Source organism: Periplaneta americana, chromosome 11 (genome assembly GCF_040183065.1).
Source record: "Periplaneta americana isolate PAMFEO1 chromosome 11, P.americana_PAMFEO1_priV1, whole genome shotgun sequence".
In the NCBI taxonomy this organism is placed as follows: domain Eukaryota; kingdom Metazoa; phylum Arthropoda; class Insecta; order Blattodea; family Blattidae; genus Periplaneta; species Periplaneta americana.
This window is the reverse complement of record NC_091127.1, coordinates 180,108,552-180,130,199: the sequence shown is the minus strand read 5'-3', so window position 1 is coordinate 180,130,199 and position 21,648 is coordinate 180,108,552. Positions and strand designations below refer to the sequence as shown.

Below are 21,648 nucleotides of genomic sequence, written 5' to 3'. Positions count from 1 at the left end.
CCATTGCTCTGTTGAATTTAATAATTTTCTCATTCAAATCCTTTTCTTCTTCATATGAAATTTGGTAACGGAGATAACTAAAATTTTTGACTTGTTCGATCTTATTATTGATGCAAATTTTGCTGTCCAGAGGCTATAGGTGGCAACCCCACCACTGGACTTACTTACTCCAGGCTAGTAACCTGTTGGAAGGACATCTTCTTACTAAAAAGTCTCTACAAACACAGAACACGATTAACTTTCTTAATCGTCGAAATAAGAATGAGTACCGTACATATGTTATTATATTTATTACGGTCATACTGTATTACAGTATCTCATATTTTAGTTCAGGAAATTTCATGTAGTATGTCTCAGATTTTTATTTTTAAGTTTTCTGCTGTTGTATTTAATCAGTGAAGGGCATCGAAAGTAAAAGGTGTTTCGGAAATAACATTCTCGAGTAGTTGGTTGATGTAAAACGGTAATTTTGGATTCGTGAACTTAGACTGTACCATTTTCCATATTCATTTCATCTCACCGATATACAGTACTGTGTGTATTTTTCCTGAGGCGACACATAGATGTTGAACAAACAGCAACATCATACTCGGAACTTCACTTATTAGTTGAAAGCTTTTTCAATGCACAATTAAAAGAACATTCTCACCTCTCTACCTGTAGGCACATTGTGGAGAATGAGGGGCCCCGAGCTCTGTTCAAGGGTCTTGGCCCCAACCTGGTGGGAGTAGCCCCATCCCGAGCCATCTACTTCTGCGCTTATTCGCAGACCAAGGGCTTTTTCAACTCTGTTCTCACTCCTGACACCGCCATCGTCCATGTCTGCTCGGCTTCATGCGCAGGTCAGTACAACAATGCAGGGAAATAATGTGATGTACTTGGTTTTATGTTGTGACCTGTCATCTAATTTCCCTCTCAAACGTGTGCTTGGTTTGTAAAATAATATAATTCTTGATGTATGTGCTGTGTGTTTTACTAATGCATTTGGGTGTATCAAAACTCTGGCAGGTTTATTTCATTTAAGTTATATAGTGTATCGTTTTACATTTGAGTATCGACTCAGCGTTAGCTGAATGACTAGCGCGTCTTCTTTCTACGCTGAAGACACAGATTCTAACCTCTGCGAATCTGATTGGAGTTGTTTATGTACACAGACTGTGTTTGGGGCAGGATTTTGTTACTTGCTACCATTTTCCCTGCAAGCATTCCATTGTTTTTCCATTGTTAATTATCCTACAGTCCTGTAATCTCAGTCCGTTTTCCCTAAAACCTCCTCTTGAGGTGAAATGATAAAAGGTCAAAGTATCCGTCCCTTAAAAAAAAAAGAATTCGTGCTTATCGTCATTACGTATCCTTAAGTTTAAGTATATTATTGGGAGGATCAGAACTATTTTGGATGGACGATGTGGATGTGTTGGTAAGAAAGCTCTGTTTACGTTTGATCAGCCGAAAGCTGGGATTCGCGAAGCACGACAAATCAATCATAACGTAATATAATCTGTCACTATAAATCACGTTTTATCCTCTTTTGAATATGCGACTTTCCTTTCTGAAGAGATAGCTTAAATTAAATCATGAAGCCTATGGAGGTTAGGTTAGATGGGAATGGCAATCACAAATAGGAGATTATTTGTTGTATTATGGGGAAGGATTCAATCACCAATTAGGAACAAGATTCTTTGTTCATAAAAGAACAAAATCAGCAGTAAAAAAGATCGAATTTATCAGTGACAGGTTATCGTATTTAGTACTTAAGAGTAGATGGTGCGATATCGTAGTTTTAAATGCTCACGCCCCTACAGAAGAGAAAGACGACCATAAAAGGATAGCTTCTATGAAGAATTGGAATACACTTTTAATCAGTTATCTAGATATCACATGAACATTTTATTGTGTGATTTCAACGCTAAAGTAGGACGGGAGTCCATAATTGTAGGCTATCTATTTTTAAGAATGGGACAAGACTAACTTAGTAACTTTCGAGAAATATCACTTTTGTTGACATCGTACAAAATTTTGTCCAATATTCTTTTGAGAAGATTAACTCCGTATGTAGATGAAATTATTAGGGCTCATCAATGTGATTTTAGGCATAATAGATCGACTATTCATCAGATTTTTTATATTCGACAGTTATTGGAGAAAAAAATGGGAGTATAAGGGTACAGTACATCAGTTATTCATAGATTTCAAAAAGGCATATGACTCTGTTAAGAGGGAAGTTTTATATAATATTCTTATAGAATTTGGTATTCCGAAGAAACTAGTTCGATTAATTAAAATGTGTCTCAGTGAAACGTACAGCAGAGTCCATATAGGCCAGTTTCTATCGGATGATTTTCTAATTCACTGCGGGCTAAAGCAAGGAGATGCACTATCACCTTTACTTTTTAACTTCGCTCTAGAATATGCCATTAGGAAAGTTCAGGATAACACAGAGGGTTTGGAATTGAACGGGTTACATCACCTTCTTGTCTATGCGGATGACGTGAATGTGTTAGGAGAAAATCCGCAAACTATTAGGGGAAACACGGAAATTTTACTTGAAGCAAGTAAAGAGATATGTTTGGAAATAAATCTCGAAAAGACAAAGTATATGATTATATCTCGTGACCAGAATATTGTACGAAATGGAAATATAAAAATTGGAAATTTATCTTTTGAAGAGGTGGAAAAATTCAAATATCTTGGAGCAACAGTAACAAATATAAATGACACGCGGGAGGAAATTAAACGCAGAATAAATATGGGAAATGCCTGTTATTATTCGGTTGAGAAGCTTTTATCATCTATTCTGCTGTTAAAAATATGAAAGTTAGGATTTGTAAAACAGTTATATTGTCGGTTGTTCTATATGGTTGTGAAACTTAAAAAAATTATGGTTTATTTAACGACGTTCGCAACTGCCGAGGTTACATCAACGTCGCTGGTGTGCCGGAATTTTGTCCCGCAGGAGTCCTTTTACATGCCACTAAATCTAGTGACATGAGCCTGTCGCATTTAAGCACACTTAAATGTCATCGACCTGTGCCGGAATCGAACCCGCAATCTCGGGCACAGAAGGCCTGCGCTATACAGCTGCGCCACTCAGGAGGATTTGTGAAACTTGGACTCTTACTTTGAGAGAGGAACAGAAATTAAGGGTTTTTGAGAATAAGGTTCTTAGGAAAATATTTGGCACTACATTTAAAGTCTGATTAATGTACTGTAATATGTTACTAGTCAGCGGTGTATGCAATTGAGGGAGAAATGAACTCCGTAACTTTAATATAGTGTTACATAGCAATTCACGTATTTCACTTTGGTCTACTTTATATATTATTTTTTGTGGTAACTTATATTTTTCGAAGTTTTTGAAACGATATGCACTTACATTTGTCTTGAAGGTTAACAGTACGTAGGGCTACGCGTAGAATACTTTTATGTTGAAAGTTAGTATTAACGATGCGTCGATGCTCCTGAAGACCATTCAGAAATACTGCCCTGTTAGGGGAAGAGTAAGCAGGGGTGAGTGAATCCGAGCCTACGTGACTGAACCCACGTTATTCTTCACTGTGGGAAAAGAGGTCATGGACCGACACATATGTTACAGCAATATCGTGCGTTTTCGTAGGTAAAATGATTGTGGCTGCTTGCCGTCTTTCTTGTAAGTTAACTGCCTGATAATATAGGCCTATGTACATATCAGCCAGAACCTCAATCAGAGGTGATAAATATATTATATATTTTTATTAGAAACTTTCCTCATTAGAAGATTGCCTGCCACGAGAACAAAATATACTCTAACAATTTGTGGGATTGTATAAAAGAAAATTAACGTTATTTATATAAGCCTTACCGAAAATTAATAACAATAGCGTGACAAAGATTTACGCAGATATTGTAAAGAAATATAGAAATGTACAACTGTAAGTTATAATAATTATTTAATTTATTAATTTCTAGATTATGTGTTTGCCAAAATAGTTTTACAAATTGAGGAATAGTTTCTCTGGCTCCTCTCTTATGACCTATTACTTTAATTTCTCTAAGTTTACATTTTTCTAAATACTGTAATAGAAAATGGTGGCCTCGTAAATACTTTTCTTTTCTTTTGTCAGCATCATCAGGTTGACCGCTGTAACTTTCAAAGGAAACAGTTGTTTCGATCACTAAGCGAATATCAGAATTGCTTTTACACGCCAATGTTTCATTTCTTCTATTGCTTCCATTTTCTGCCAAACCAAATAGTTCCGCGTATCCTACGTCATTAAGTGCACTTGCAAGTTCGATCTAATTTTATGTTATCTGTATATAGGCCTACTTTAGTGTAAGACGCTCTATTCCAATGCAAATGTAATTCAAGCCTATATATTTTTGTTCAACTTAAAATTAGCCTTTTAAAATTTTCTAGCCAGAATTATTTGAACTACTTTCATCAGTATGTGGCGCAAGTGGTGGCGTATCAGGTTAACACTTAGTGAGTTTGGTTTGTTATTTTTATTTGTTGTACTAGCTTGGGTGTATACGCTGTTATAATTGCTGGTTGGTCATCTAATTCTAATTATGCGTTGTTGCTCAAATAATTTCTTATGAAGTTAGATGGCTTTGATTTTAGGATTCGATTCCCGTGAAAAAAAGTGGATAAAAAAACTTAAATTATGGTTTATTTAACGACTCGAAACTGCAGAGGTTATATTATTGTCGCCAATTTCTACAAATAAACGCTATAGTAGCTTATAAAAAATGAATGATCACCTAAACGCCAGCAATTTGCATAAATTAGGAAAATTTCTTTTTAGAGTTAAAATTAGATGGGAAGAGAAAGTCAAAGCTCTAACGGAGATGGAATTATAAATGTTGAGTAGTCACACGATAAGAAACTACGAAGAGTAGTCAATGAAGTTAACAGAATAATTCTTAAGAGATTGAGCAAAAAATTGAAAAAGCTAAGATAGGAGTTTTAAATACAAGAGCATACTTATTATTAGTTGTGTACCATTATTATTATTATTATTATTATTATTATTATTATTAGTAGTAGTAGTAGTAGTAGTAGTATTGTAAACAGAGGATGCTTATAGGTTCATTATGTATTAGTTTGTGTTATATTTGTATTGAGAGTGATGGCGGATTAAGAACTGGAATACATCTAATCCGCCATGACGTGAACAATGATTGATGAAATAAATAAATAAAATAAATAAATATTATTGTCGCCGGTGTGCCGGAATTCTGTCTCGCAGGAATTCTTTTACATGCCGGTAAATCTACTGACATGAGTCTGTCGCATTTAAACACACTTAAATGCCATCGACCTCGGCCGGGACCGAACTCGCAACCTCGAGCATAGAAGGCCAGCGCTATACTAACTACCCTACCGAGGGTGACGAAAGTGATAATATATTTCCCTATTACAGGGGTTAAGTTTTTGTCCCTGTGGTGTAGTAAGTGGTGTCTTTGCGCTCTGCTGTTCACATGGTCATGGAAAAATACGCTTCTCTAAGTATTCACACTCTTGATAATTTTTATTCATTTCCTGTACTGATACTGCAGCCTGTTCAGTGTCTTCTCTGTTAAGCTAGGTCCAAATTTAGATCTCATTCGAAGATTCGAGATGCTAGGGTTTCATCGTCGGGATTTCTTTAATTATGTAGCGTACAAGAGTGAACAAACGTTACATAAATTTGTTTACTGCATTCATTGGCTTCGTAGATTTGGCCAACTGAACTTAACGTGACAGTTGCGTAACATGTAACCGCTGTTACTTCTTTCAGTTACGTTGTAATGAATAGCAACCAATTTTTGATGCTGGAGCTTTATTTATGTTGTAAATACTGACTTTCAAATTATGACAACGGCATGTCTCTTAATTCCGTCACTTCCTAAATTTTATGATAAGCTACTGGTATGTTTTGCTATTAAACTGAAATTGCGAGATATATTTTTAATAATTAGTATTGAAATATCGTTTCCTTAAATTGAATCAATATAAGCAAGTGTATAGGCTCACGTTATTTTTATTTTCCTTCATGTTTGCTTTCGATGATTGAAGATGCACTGTAACTAAACGTTCATAAGTAGAAGGATTGTTAGATTGGGTGATCAACATTGTTAAGTGGCGTGCCGTACATGGAAGGCAAGGGAAGCAATATAGAAAAGAAATTACTGGAATCCATTCACAGTAATGAGGACTAATATGCCCAGGTCATCGATGATTTTGCTGCTAAAGAGAGGATAATTGCTTTGGTCTTCAGATATAGCCTATTTAGGTGAGTTGTCTGCTATCACTTTTGTACTATAGTCCCGTCGCTGTAATTTCCGGCAGCCAATCGCGTTGCAGGTCGGCTACATTTAAATGTGTGCGTCTTGTGATTCGCTTATGAAGACGTTATTCATTTCTTAAGGCTCGATAAATACTTAATATAATCGCCCGCCATTTTGGCTCTTTCGTTGGCGTTCGCAGAAAGCACACGAAGACGTTATTTGCCGCTCAATTATTTGCTGAATTACGTACAGTGCGTTTGATTTATTATCATAGGAGTTAACGACATGATAATGTTTAACGGTGTGGCAAATAGATTGCTCGTATGGTAGCTCGGGAACAAAAGAACAAAAATGGCGAACGATACTACCTACCTAGACTTTATAGAGCCTTCACTTCCTAAGACGTAAGCAAAGAGGCGGTTTCACGCCGGAAATAACACCGTCGCGACTTTAGTGTCGTGCAATGTTCGAACAGGAGAGGGGATATCAAGATACTACAAACTTCGCCCTACTCCATAGGCATCCCAACAGTACGTGAAAGTGGAGCAAGTAAACTAATATACAGAGTCCATTAAAAACCAGTAAGAGGCCTTATGTTCGGTTCAAGTTTGCCGAGTCTTTGTTGAACCGAACCTCCCTTTTCGTTTGTTCAATATTCCTCCTTTCTTACATATGTTCGGTGCCTTTCTTCTTAGTTCCTCCTCTCCCTGCGCTTTTATGCTTTGGCTGCATAAGGATATCAGGCACATATCTTGCGAAGTTATGCATAGTAATGATTATAGGTAATTTTTCTTGTTATTAATAATAAATATTCACATAAATATATGTATAAATAAATCAAAATATATTCAGATGTGCAAAGTTCAAACATGAGAGAGGAAACCAAAACATTGCAAACTTCGTCTTACACCATATGAAAAAAAACTAATCGCAAGATATGTGCTCAAATCCTTAAGCGGTTTAAAATAGTGTTCTGCAATGTTCGAACATGAGAAAGGCAACCAAGACATTACAAACTTCGTCTTATTTTATATGAAAAAGTAATCGCAAGGTCTATGCTAAAACATGAACAAAACACGACAGGCCTTCTTCTGCAAAGCAAACATCGACGAATGTCGAACTTCATCATACTCGAATAACATGAATCGAACATAATGCTTGTAATACTTCCATCATCCGTATAATCACACAAATATTGTTACCGAGCAACTGTGATTTATTTGAATATTATGTGAAGAATGTAATTATAGCTATTTTCCTTCGGTAACAACTGTCATGTATTTTAAAAACATAATGTGATATATCTATATGTACGTATATTTCTGTCGAAGTTTGATCATATTTTTGTAATAAAAATTACCTGTCCTTAGATCTAAATAAAATCTCACAAGATTTGTTCTAAAATCCTTACTGAGCTAATAGCATGAAGGGTTGGGGGAGGAGTGTAGGAGAGGCCAGCGAACTTAAAAGGGCACAGATCATACAAGGGACAAGACCGAGCGAGACAGATTCAAAGCACACTTCTGTTCTTGTCACGCTCGACAAACTTGAACCGAACATAGAGCATGAAATGCACGACACTCTTGTGTACTATAGGCCTACATATAAAAATTTATATTATTGCTTCCCTCACGTAAAATTGCACCGCATGTCACTAGGAGTGAATGGAGGTCTAGAATTGTGAAGGCCAAGGCTCGTCGTGTTCGGCTGTTGAGCCGATGATGATGATGATGATGATGATGATGATGATGATGATGAGGAACATTGTATTCTTTATTATTAGGAATTGAAACTTTATTTATTCTAAGAAGTACTGTATTTCTTTCCTCCTTAACATTTTTAATTACAAATTAAATATCACATATTGTATTTTCCTCGTTTAGCAACATGCCCCGACTCGGATTTGAATCCCGATGATAGCAGAGTCTTATCTATGATGGACAGAATCAAGACATAAGTTTTTTTCTCGGGGTTCCCGCGTTTTCCTTCATCATTTCACTGTCACTGCCATTTTAATATGCACTATCATCATTACAATAGCATTAACCAGAAGGTGAGGCGTGATGTATTGTGACTGGCGTACAGATAGTATCAGTCCAAGGTTCAAGGAGGCGTAGTACTCTTTCGGATGGGTGAAAGGGCACTTCACTGAAACCTTAAGCCTACATTGTTGAATCGGCAGATGGCACTACATAGCATAGTCATGTTATTTTCAAAGATAGCGGCCGTTCGAACTTCACAAATACTCCTAAGTAAAGTGGTAAGGCACAATAAGCCCATTCGAGGCTTCTTTGAAAGCATAAAGATTGTTTGTCAATGAAAAGCGTATCCTGTATTGAACTAAGTTAAAGGAATCTAGGTATGTGAAATGTTTCCTATTTTAAAATTATTTCCCGATATTAAATGAGTGGTTTAATGAATCCTTTTTGTCTTTTGTAAATTTAATTATTTTTTTTATGAATTCTTTCATCAGTCCTCTCTTACCCTGCCATTGAAAGAACCCGACGTTTAAATCCTTAACCCGAAATGAAAGAAAATTAACAAATGTTATCTATGTTGTCAGGCACTAATAATTACTTCATAAATCCCCCTCAAAGAACATACCTTCATAATTCTCCCTAGTGTTTCAGCCTAAAATTTCAGGAAAAAAGGGAGGAGATTACGCGATAATAAGTAAGTAACCACTACTATACCTACTAATACCACTACTACTAGGCCTACTATTACCACCACTATTAGGTCAACTGCTAATACTACTACTACTACTACTACTACTACTACTACTACTACTACTACTACTACTACTAAAGGATGTTTCCGTGGTGATGTTATAGATTCCCAGGGATGATGGAGAAGAGCAAAAGCATAAATTTGGAATAAATAACTCCTCTCCAGAAACACTCAGTCGAAAGTTATAAACCAAAACAATTTTGGGATACCTGTTTAAGTGGAATAAGAAAACTTAAAATTCTTTGTTTGTAGATTTAAAATTAAGTAGACTACATTGATAACAGTTGTTCAATCTGGCGTTCCCCAGCTTCGATGCAGGTATGACAACTTCGCGATAAGCTCTGTCGCATTCAGTCTAATACCCCTGGAGCCATTGTAACGATGTCACAAACAGCTAGAATTCTTGCCAGTAAGTCCTGTCCATTCTCTGTAAGTGTCTCGTAAACAAGACTTTTTGCATGACTCCACAAGAAAAAATCAAGTGGGGTCAGATCAGGCGAACGACCTGGCCTAGAAACATGACCCTCTCTTCCTATTCACTTTTTAGTAAACGTCCGAGTAAGGTATTCACGAACACTATATGCTCAATGAGCTGAGACCCCATCATGTTGATCCCACATGCGTTAACGAACATCAAGTGGGACATGTTCCACTAGCTCGGGAAGCATGTCTCAAAAATACAATGTAGCCTACACTGCTGCACTTCAACTGAATGGAAGGACTGGGCGTGTTACATTTGACTATGCATTCCCAAATGTTTACTGCAAATGGCTCCTCACATCACAGCACAGGAATTCGCATTGGCCCATACATGAGTTTTCGACTGTTCAAGCATCCCATCTCTAGTGAAACAGGCTTCATCGGTGAAAAACACAGCGCTGAAGTAACTCTTGACAACACGAAGCGAGGTGCGAAGTCAGCAGGAGTCAAAGCGTGAATTTGCTGCGGATATAGTGGACAGCTGTTGTTCCCATAGTACTGTGCGCGACATCCATTTTACGTATTATTAATAGGTCTACTTGAGTGTTTATTGAAGGTCCCTGGGTCACGTGATTAAGCACTGCTGCTTCGAAGTCGGGAGTCCGTGCAGTTCGTCTTCCTTCTTTATTATGGAAATTGCCCCGTTTCCCATAACCGTTGTAAACATGGTATGAGCTGGATATCTCCTATGTGGATATGTGATCTGAAACAATCTTTCTGCTTCCCTACTGTTCCCGTAAACAAGCATTACCTAAAACAGGGCCGGGCTACTGAACGCTCCATGGAGCAGGGGAGAGGAGCTTTTGCTCACAGAATACTACTACCTGCTCTCCAGTGCAAAATAGCTGTGCAAAGGCGGATTACAGATATGTCGCACATGGATATAATAGGAATCATATTCACTCTCAGCAATAGCTCTGCCAGATTAAATAAATGACAATAATAATAATTTTAATAATAATAATAATTCCTCTGATTGAGGTTTTGGCTGATATGTAGGGGACTTATTATTATTATTAATTTATTATTATTATTATCTTGTATTTAATAATTTAATAATAATGATAATAATAATAAATGAAGGAACATAATTAATTTTGAATTGTTAGATGTTTTATCGTTTAGAAGATCCACCTTTATAGGGCATAAATGATTATTATCTGTTGTCTGCGGTAAAGAGGCGACACTGCTAACGCCGTAATGTGAAGTTACCCTCTGCTTTTATTAGAGTTTACTATGTCTGAAAAGTGTAGATCCTAAATCTAGTTGCGGTAAAGTAATATATGAAAGAGGGACACCGAAAATAAGAGTAAGTGTACATTTCGTGAAATTAGATGAATAAAAGCGTAGATTGTTCAGTTAAATCAACTTATGCCCAGAGTCATGTTCCTTTTTGTTTTTTATTCACAATAAACGTGAGAAGTTATTTATGGATCAGATAAGAAGTATAATGCTAAAAATTATGGGGACACTATTTTAAAGTGACATGTAACGTTAACAATTCTGGTTTACGCGATAAAACGAACAATTAATTAAACCTTTATTTTGAGCTAAAATATATTTGGTTTGTTTGTCACTTGAAGTATTTAAGTTTCAAAGAAAAGTTTATCACACTGTCATAAACTAAAGTGCAATCTGCCTTCACGTGGGCACATTCTGTAGATTGAACATGACTTCGGTACTTGGTAGTACCAAGTATCTACTATAACCTGCCTACACCTTCGAGACATGCTTCTAATGAGATTTCGAGTTTCCGTTTGAAAAATGTTGTTCCAATTTTGCAGGAGGATAATCTCGAATTGCTGCAGAATCTGAAAGACTTCTAGACGGTTCTGAATTCTTCTGTCCAAGGTATTCCACAGATGCTGCTCTGTGAGATTTTGGTTGGGGCTCATTGCAGGCCAGTCCATGTTCCAAATATGGAGTTCCTGTAGGTCATTCGTGATATTCTTTTCAGAGTGTGCACTTGTGTTGTGTTACAGAATGAATTACGGACCCATAGCAACTGCAATTGACATCACATGATACAGCGCGGCGTTGGCAATGTTCCTGCTAGCATTAAGTCTATGATTGTGGCAAGGTGCGTCACCCATGCTATGATACGGTCGAAGAACAGTCATATTTAATCTATTCGTTTATTGGATGCAGCTTCTGCAAGACCCTAACCAGGGCGTCTGTACATGCAACGTTCAACACAGCATGTTAATCGAAAATTATATTCGTTGATGAACAATGTACAGGGTGGACCGCTCGAATGTACCAAATTTCAATTGTATGTGACTGGTAAACGGTTGAAGATAGAAACCTACAGTAACGTTTATATGAAAGGAAAACTCAACAAGTTTCGATATGCACATCACCATATCTCTACGTGAGCTCCAGCTGTCACTGTGACAATATCGAGGCGATTAACGATTTCTTGCCAAGCACGTTGGAGCATGTCTTCTGGAATGCTCTCAACAGTCTCTATGATGCGCTCCCGAAGATCACGAAGGTCTCTGACTGGGGTGGCGGTGGCGTACACTTTATCTTTGACGTAGACCCAGAGAAAGAAGTCGAGCGGTGTTTAATCAGGATCAGCGCCGAGACGGTCTAGCATCGTATTGGCGAATTCCACTCATTTGGGTTTGTCATCCGGCTCCAGACGTTGCATTAACTGCACTTTGTATGCGTACAGTTTGAGACGTTTGTGGACAATTCGTTGCAATGTTGATTTTGGTACTTGAAGTTCCTGCGAAGCTCTTCTTAATGACTTTCGCGGGCTTCGCTCATACGCGGCTTGAACATTTGCAACCATTTCGTCGGATGTTCTACGACCACCACCATGCTTCTTCAACACCGATCCTGTAGCTAAAAATGTATCGTGCCACTTCTTAATGCTTTTAGCAGTTGAAGCATCATGGTTAAACACTCGCCGATACTCCCTTTGAACTTTAACAATTGATTTCAACTCCGCATACCTCAACACAGTTTGCGCTTTCATCTGCGGTGTCGCCATTTTGACAATCGATACAATCTACGAAAAGAAACCGTGTCTGCGCACCATCTACCAGGATTCGAAACTTGTCGAGTTTTCCTTTCATATAAACGTTACCGTAAGGTTATATCTTCAATCGTTCACCAATTACATACAATTGAAATTAGGTACCTTCGAGCGATCCAACCTGTATTGCGCCAATGGTGAAGCTGTCGATTCCTGTGCTCCTTGGCAAATGCTGATTGATGTCTCGTATGCTGAAGTCCAAGTTGCGAGGCTTGAACGGGTCTTCTTGCTCTCAGATCCACTTTCCTAAGCCTATCTTTTACTGTTTGATTAGTTAAATCAATTCCAATAGTGACTTCGAGATACAATTTCTGTGGTCCTGAGGAGTAGCACTGTGCCGTAGGCACAGTTGATCACTTAACAGGTCTTATCATGTCAATGTTTTCCTTTTCTCGGACCTGGTCTGATCCTATTGTAAAACTGTCCATTCCCTGTATAACGTTTGCAAGCTCTGTTGATCATATTGAGGGTCTCATTAGGCTGAGCAGCAACTGATCTGATGGACTTCTCATTTCCACTATTGTGATTGCCACAGCCCTTGTAACTTACACCTCGTTACCTATCGATGTTGTTTAGTCAACTGTTCCTAAGACGGGCTTGAACATTATAAGTAACACCGGTCATGAGGCAACTAAGCCAGGAGATAATGGGGTAGGGGGCTAGTTCCTTACCCCTTCCATTGCATACATCTCTGACTATTATCTGTGCATTTCGAACTGACGGATCAAGGTCATGTACAAAAGTACAAACCACGCACGAGTCGCTGAACTGAAAACTGTGAACTGAAGCACTGGTAATTCCGGCAGTCCCGTTGAGGAGAATGCTGAATTAGGGTAAGCACACGTGGCAAATGCAGTCCATTACTTGACCTTGAGCCGCCAGTTCGAAATGCACAGTTAATATATTACCCTATAAATCAGACTTCATAATTATACAGTAGAGGAGGCAAGACCTGTCCCGCGACCTTATCCTGTGCCCTGGCTATATCACCAATGGGATATGAAGGGGGGGGGGGAGATATCGGTTTTAGTTTTGAGATGAACTTCCGTCTCGGGGGATTCGTATAGTATTAACTATCATGAAACAAACTCTTACTGATAGCTCATTCTCTCCCTTCTCTCACAGCTCACATGCAGGTGTAGGTTTCGCAAGCAGGGATTACCGACAATAGGAATACGAACGAAACAATTCCATAAGGAAGAGCGGGCGACAGGAAAAATCACGAGATAACTTGAATGATATTCAAGAGTACAGTCGGAAGAGAAACGAAACGACATCGATAGAATCAGTCTTGCATTGTGATAGTTACATTACGGTTTTAGTTTCAGTTCCACTGCATGTGAATACGTGTTTTGTTCCAAGTACATCCATTTATTATATGTAGTGATGGAGCGTTCCCCTCGCAGAATATCATTATTTTATTCGTAAACATAATTTTGTGCGTTTAATTCGCTTCGAATTTTTCTCGTGCTACGCTCTTCATTTCCACAGCCGATGTCCCCATCTGTGCATCATCTTGGCAGAGGCAGTACTTTCATCGACCCGCACTTATCGCTCCCTCGGCGTGCCTACATACACACGTCAAAACAGACAGTAACGCCATCACTGTTTTTCGGTAACCGTTCCTTGCGCGAGCTATACCTGACGATATCGTAAGTCCATATAAACAAACCATATTCACGTGAGATAGCACTTCAGTTCTCTGGATTGCGTTTGAGGCAGTGACACTTAGCGCATAGCTAATGTTTTCGTAAATATCCTTCCCAAGTAGCGAAACTACAGAATGTTTGTTCTGCTGATGAATGATTTATGTAATAAGTCTATACCTAATAAATTTGTAACATATTTTCTTTCTGTCTGTAATTTCAATAATCTATACTATTTTTATAGGTAAACACTTGTTTCTTAATAATTTTTTGAGCAATATATATGCACATTTCATGAAACGTTAGTGGTCTGTGGTCACATTTAGCACGAATTCGAGCTATTCTGCGAATTTTCTACTTTTATACTTGTTAAAGGTTTCTGTCTTTCGCTTTTCCAATTCACTGCGGGTTAAAGCAAGAAGATGCACCATCACCTTTACTTTAACTTTGATCTAGAATATGCCATTAGGAAAATCCACGAAAACAGAGAGGGTTTGGAATTGAACTGGTTTACATCAGCTGCTTGTTTATGCGGATGACGTGAATATGTTAGGAGACAATCCACAAACGATTAGGCAAAACACAGGAATTTTACTTGAAACAAGTAAGGAAATAGGTTTGGAAGTAAATCCCAAAAAAGCAAAATATGTGATTACGTCTCGTGACCAGAACATAGTACGAAATGGAAATATAAAAATTCGAAATTTATCCTTTGAAAAGGTAGAAAAATTCAAGTACCTTGGAACAACAGTAACAAATATGACACTCGAAAGGAGTTTAAACGCAGAATAAAAATGGGAAATGCGTGTAATTGTTCGGTTGAGAATCTTTTATCATCCAGTCTGCTCTCGAAAAAGCTGAAAGTTAGAATTTATAAAGCAGTTATATTACCGGTTGTTCTGTATGGTTGTGAAACTTGGATTCTCGCTTTAAGAGAGGAACAGGGGTTAAGAGTATTCGAGAATAAGGTGCTTAGGAAAATATTTGGGGCTAAGAAGGATGAAGTTACAGGAGAATGGAGAAAGTTACACAGCGCAGAACTGCACGCATTGTATTCTTCGCCTAACATAATAATTAGAAACATTAAATCCAGACGTTTGAGATGGACAGGGCATGTAGCACGTATGAGTGAATCTAGAAATGCATATAGAATGGGGTGGTCAAAGCGTAGATGAGAGGATACCATTAACATAGATTTGAGGGAGGTGGGATATGATGGCAGGGACTGGATTAATCTTGCTCAGGATGGGGACCGATGACGAGCTTATGCGAAGGTGGCAATGAACCTCCGGGTTCCTTAAAAGCCATTTGTATGTAAATATACTTGTTAAAGGTGAAAAATTGCGCATTTTTGTAATTGTTTTTGTAACTGTTACTGTACACTATTCATTAACTAGTAACAATTGTAGCAACATTCAAAAGACGAAAAGGGCGAATGAAGGACTGGTAGAAACGGAAAAGGAGCATTATAGTGTTACTTGTGATGGCGATATGCGGAGGTTTATGACAAGGTTAGAAATGGTTTCATGAGGGATTTGTTGACAGGCCCGAGGTAGGGTTGGCAGTTGTCACGTTCTATTCCACCAAATATTTACTGGCCCGATCTCCGTTTCAAGGCTGGTTCATAATAAACCGGGAACGGAAACGACAACGAGAACGGAAATAATGTTAAAATAAATGTATTTAAACGTGAGCATTCACAATATTTAATTGTGAATACTCACATTTAAATACATTTATTTTAGCATTATTTCCGTTCTCGTTCTCGTTGTTTCCATTCCCGGTTTATTGTGAACCAGCCTTCAGTCGTTCGCGATTGTATTTCCGACGCCCGAATTTTCTTTCGTCAATCTCTACAATTTTCCCTGGACCACATATTTGTTGTCTATTGCTATACGTGCGTACATAAAGAGATGCGTTATTGCGTAATACTGACGGTAGTTTTGTAATAATTGCGTAGGAATCTGTCTCCTTTCCGAAATTTTCGTGTACAAGAAAGGTCCCAATTTTTTCCTTTCCGACATTTTCGTGTACAAGAAAGACCCCAATTTTTCTGTTTCTCTGGGACAATTTCATCGAAAAAAAGAGATCTTGTCAAGAAAATTTGATGCGGTCAAGAGACAGTTATATCATGGTCACGTGCATTTCTTGACATCTATATTCTTTCTTTCTTTCTTTGTTTTACCTCCTCTGTAGTACCGAATCATAGTCCACTGCGGTATAGGGAAAGGAGGGTATTGTCTCTTAATCAACACTAAACATCTACATATTGTCGGTTCCCTGTATATGGAATAGGCACAACGCAAGACCACCACAGAGACATCACACGACAATTACAAGACAGTGTAAACCTTTCAGTTCCGTAGACGGAAGATGAAGATATCTTTGTTCTTTCGTTGGAAATTGTTTTTGTATGCCTCACTCAAAACAATGGCGTAATAATCTACGAAGAAATGGTGAGAATATTAAATTTCCTGTAACGTCGGAACGTTTCCTGCAGAGCAAATCCTAGGTTCAGGGTTCCTTGTACATTGTCAACTTGTTTCATTTTAATTGTAGAACGAAAACAATTTTTCCTAAAATCGTGTAATGTAATGCATTATTGATGCTTGACTGATGTCGTTCCTCTTATTTCAGCGACTTTGTGGTTAGAGACCTGGGTTAATAGATACGTCAGTGATGAAGTCATTTGCTCGTGGTTTATTAACATTTCATTCTTGACCTGGCAAATCGAGATTTTTTTCCACATAGTTTAGCGTAGTCATGACTTATTCATAGCCAGACAAGTTCTCTCTCGAATAGTAGGAGTTGCTTTGCCTGAAGGCGGCGTACGCGGCATAAACAAGTTCAAAAAACAAGTACTCAGTGCACTACTAGCTTTATTTTTAGAATGTTCCGATTAGAAGAGGAGAGTAGAGTGCCAACTGAACAAAACCAACCGACCGTCTACCACTTCGTTAAAGATTTCCGACTTGCGATTTGGTTGCAGTAGTTGCAGTAGCAACTCCACAAGGCAGAAGTTGTGTTTTCTTGAAATATCAAAATATGGATAATTTAAACGCCTTGGAATAACTAGGGCCCATACATTGAATTTCAGGATTTATTGTATGTATGTATGTATGTATTCACACTGCAAATGGGTAAATACCCGGTGACAGTGGTAACTAATTACACCCAATAATGACAGTTAATAATAAATACAATTAATAAATTATTAATAATAATACCAATAATAGTTAATAATATTTATCTTTTGAAGAGGTGGAAAAATTCAAATACCTGGGAGCAACAGTAACAAATATAAATGATACTCGGGAGGAAATTACACACAGGCTAAATATGGGAAATTGCCTGTTATTATTCGGTTGAAAAGCTTTTATCATCCAGTCTGCTGTCAAAAAATCTGAAAGTTAGAATTTATAAAACAGTTGTATTACCGGTTGTTCTTTATGGTTGTGAAACTTGGACTCTCACTTTGAGAGAGGAACATGGGTTAAGGGTGTTTGAGAATAAGGTGTTTAGGAAAATATTTGGGGCTAAGAGGGGCGAAGTTACAGGAGAATGGAGAGAGTTACACAACACAGAAGTGCACGCATTGTATTCTTCATCTGACATAATTAGGAACATTAAATCCAGACGTTTGAGATGGGCAGGGCATGTAGCACGTATGGGCGAATCCAGAAATGCATATAGAGTGTTAGTTGGGAGGCCGGAGGGAAAAAGACCTTTGGGGAAGCCGAGACGTAGATGGGAAGATTATATTAAAATGGATTTGTGGGAGGTGGGATATGATGATAGAGACTGGATTAATCTTGCTCAGGATAGGGACCAATGGCGGGCTCATGTGAGGGCGGCAATGAACCTCCGGGTTCCTTACAAGCCAGTAAGTAAGTAATAGTTAATAATAACAACAACAACAACAACAACAACAACAACGAGCATCCTAAAGTAAATGAAGCACAATCACTTAAAATTACTTTCAAAGCAAATCTAATTTGTATATTAACTGTAAGTTCAAACTAAAACCCACGAGTATGATGTATTTGGTATGATATACATGCACAAGTACCTTTCAGCACTGCACTCATTTCGCTGTCAACTCACTCACTGCCCTGGAACTGCGACACATTTCACTGATATTATCCTGATTTCACGAACACTTCAAAAACATTTCACTCTTAAAATACTTTGCTCTACCATTATAAACTATAAAACTTCACTGACACAAACACACTTCACTGACAGAACACACTTCTTCACTGTTACAACACTTCAGATAACAAAACATAAATTACATTTTTAAATAGTGTGCATAATATAATATACTAACGTCTATTATAATCTATAGTAAATTCCTTAAGCCTATTTTTAAATACATTTTTGGTTATTGGTAAAACCTTTAGTAAGTGTGCAGGTAAAGCATTCCAGTCCGTGATAGTACGGTTCAGAAAAGAAAACTGTCCGGTGTCTGTCCTTTGTCTTCTTTCCCTCAATTTATTAGATCAGTAATTAGAAACATAATAGTTATTCACAAAACTATATATTTACCTCCAAAAAGTATATTATGCTCATCAGTAACAGCTAGTAGGGCTCCACTCTTGAGGAAACTAAGCCAGGAGACTGGGATAGGGTGGCAAGTTCCCTTCTCCCTTCATTGCACATAATATCACTGAGTATTAGCAACATATTTAACTAATCAATCAGACGGTGTGTATATATGCAGGGTGTTAAAAAGAGTAATATTTTAGAGGTGGTAAACTCATAAAAACAAACAAAAAGAGTCTAATAAACACGTGTCTTGAAATTAATATCTTCCGAGATATTATAACTTAGTTGTTCATAGCAGATGTTCGATGTGACTTCCGTTCATCATAACAGATCCATCCGCTCGACGTCTTAGGGAACCACGCAACCTTTCAGACACCCCTGGTTGGTCTCGGATGTGCTGACAGGCATTGAAGACCGCTTCTGTTGCGTTTGAACTTCTGCAATGAATGTTGCATGCACTTAAGTCTGTAAGTGTCTTCGTAACCAGAAGTCCACGGGATAAGATCTGGTGGGAAAGTCATTGATTGAATTCCCGATATATGCTCAATCAATTTAATAGAACAGTATAGTCTGATAATAAATGATTGAAAGAATTTTAGTTTTGTCCTTTAAATGTACAGAAATTTGATCAGAACAAATGTGACTTTTCGTTCTGCAAAGGAATTGTGCAATGCTACATTTGTTCGGATCAAATTTCTGCACATTTAAAGACAAAACTAAAATTCTTTCAATTATTCATTTTCATAATACACTGTTGTCTGAAATTGACTAAGAATATTGGGTATTAAATCAATGGCTTTTACAAAACACGCTATGAACTTATTCATATAAAACTATTTTTATCTTGTAAAGGAAGCAAAAAACGAGCAAAATTGTGTTTAACTTTTCTGTTTGAAATATCCCAAAGAACAAACTCATGAAATTGAAATATTACTTACAATTCATCCTGTATAAAGGGGACTAATAAGTTAATAACCGATAACAACATTACAGCGATTGAATTAAAAAACTGAATTTAGTGTGCAGTATTTTAATGTAATATTTTGTTAGATGACAATTTTCCTCTCGATTTCACTCATTGTCAGTTTGTTACACTGATAGGCTACTTTCCACTCCTTCCTCCTTTTTTTCACACTTTTATTCTCTTTCATTTCATTTACAGTCCTTTTTAAATAAAATAATTATCCAGACACCCGACTCGGCGTTTTTACACGTTTGCTCTACTTATTACGAGAAAATTTGCATTGGACGTGTAGCGAATACTTTAAATGAAGTCGAAGGGGAGTAGAGGAGAAATGGAATGTGGATAATAATTTAATACGCTTAACCCGTTGTTCAACGGTGTCTCTTGTCGTCGTCTGTCGTCTTCTTCTAGCCGTTGAATCCAAGGTTTGCGAGTTCAAACCATGCCTAGGGCGCTAGATTTTAAAGGGCGATAAAACATGTCTTCCTTCGAAAAGAAAGTAAAACTGGGAGACCCGGGTTGTAGATCTAGGGCACATAAAATAATTTCCCGCATGGGCTGATTATCTCATTGGATTTTTTCCGAGACTTTCCCCAACCATAAAGCGAATGCCAGGTAATCTTACGGCGAATCTTCGGCATCATCTCTCCAAATACCATCTCGCTATCACCAACCCATCGACGCTAAATAACCTAGTAGTTGATACAGCATGGCTAAATAACCAACTAAAAATAACTCCATTCCTGATAAAGGATTTTTTATTGGTTATTTAACGACGCGGTATCGACTACGAGGTTATTTAACGTCGATGAGATGGGTGATAGCGAGTTGGTATTTTGGCGAGATGAGGCCGAGAATTCGCCATAGATTACCTGGCATTCACCTTACGGTTGGGGAAAACCGCTGAAAAAACCCAATCAGGTAATCAGCTCAAGTGGGGATCGAACCCGCGCCCGAGCGCAACTTCAGACCGGCAGGCAAGCGCCTTAACCGACTGAGCCATGCGGGTGGCTAAAGGGTTATTTCTCGCCGATGTTGCATTTTGACTTTGAATAATCCTTGCAGTTGAAAGTATCATTAACTGAAATAGGCCTACTACTACTACTACTACTACTACTACTACTACTACACAACTGTGGAGTAACGATTAGCATGCCTGATAGTGAACGAGCGGGTCCGGATTCAAATCCTGGTTGGGAAAAGTTACCTGGTTGAGGTTTTTTCCGGAGTTTTTCCTCAACCCAATAACAGCAAATGCTGGGTAACTTTCGGCGTTGGACCCTGGACCCATTTCGCTGGCATTATCACCATCTCATTCTGACGCTAGATAACCATTGCAGTTGATAAAGCGTCGTAAAATAACCAATTAAAAAACTACGAAGTCTTTCACATAATGCATGACAATTATATGTAATGTGATGTTACAATTATGGACATGGTGAATGTGAATATCGGTAAATTTGACTGTCAAAAATGCAATGTATACAAATTCATACTTTTATTAAAAAAATACAAAATACTAAAATGCTTATAAAAATAATTTTTGTAATGTTAAAATGAACTCGTTCAGAAAAAAGGTTGCAGTTACTCATATTTGGCAAAGACAAAAGAAGGGGGGAAAGAGAAAAAACCCGCAAAACTTTGAATTACGCCAATGAAAATTCATATTTTTCTACATATTGATCAAAGAATATGCACCAACTTTTATTTACAAATCTATAGGCCTACTATACATTCGTGTCTCCACACCTGTGGAGTAATGGCTGGCGCGTCTGGCCGCGAAATCAGGGTTCGATTCTCGATCGGGACAAGTTACCTGGTTGAGGTTTTTTCCGGGGTTTTCCCTCAACCCAATATGAGCAAATGCTGGGTAACTTTCGGTGCTGGACCCTGGGACCTGGGACTCATTTCACCTGCATTATCACCTTCATCTCATTCAGACGCTGAATAACCTAAGATGTTGATAAAGCGTCGTAAAATAACCTACTGCT

At 37.8% G+C, this 21,648-nt stretch overlaps 1 protein-coding gene across 1 annotated transcript in view; it reads left to right on the top strand.

Moving 5' to 3' along the window:
• Positions 1–21,648, top strand: part of Rim2 (replication in mitochondria 2) — a 157,414-nt gene that overhangs the window by 27,168 nt on the left and 108,598 nt on the right. Inside the window, exon 3 of the mRNA XM_069840598.1 lies at positions 664–842. Within this exon, the coding sequence (XP_069696699.1) occupies positions 664–842 (179 nt within the window). The remainder of the gene's footprint in view (positions 1–663; positions 843–21,648) is intronic.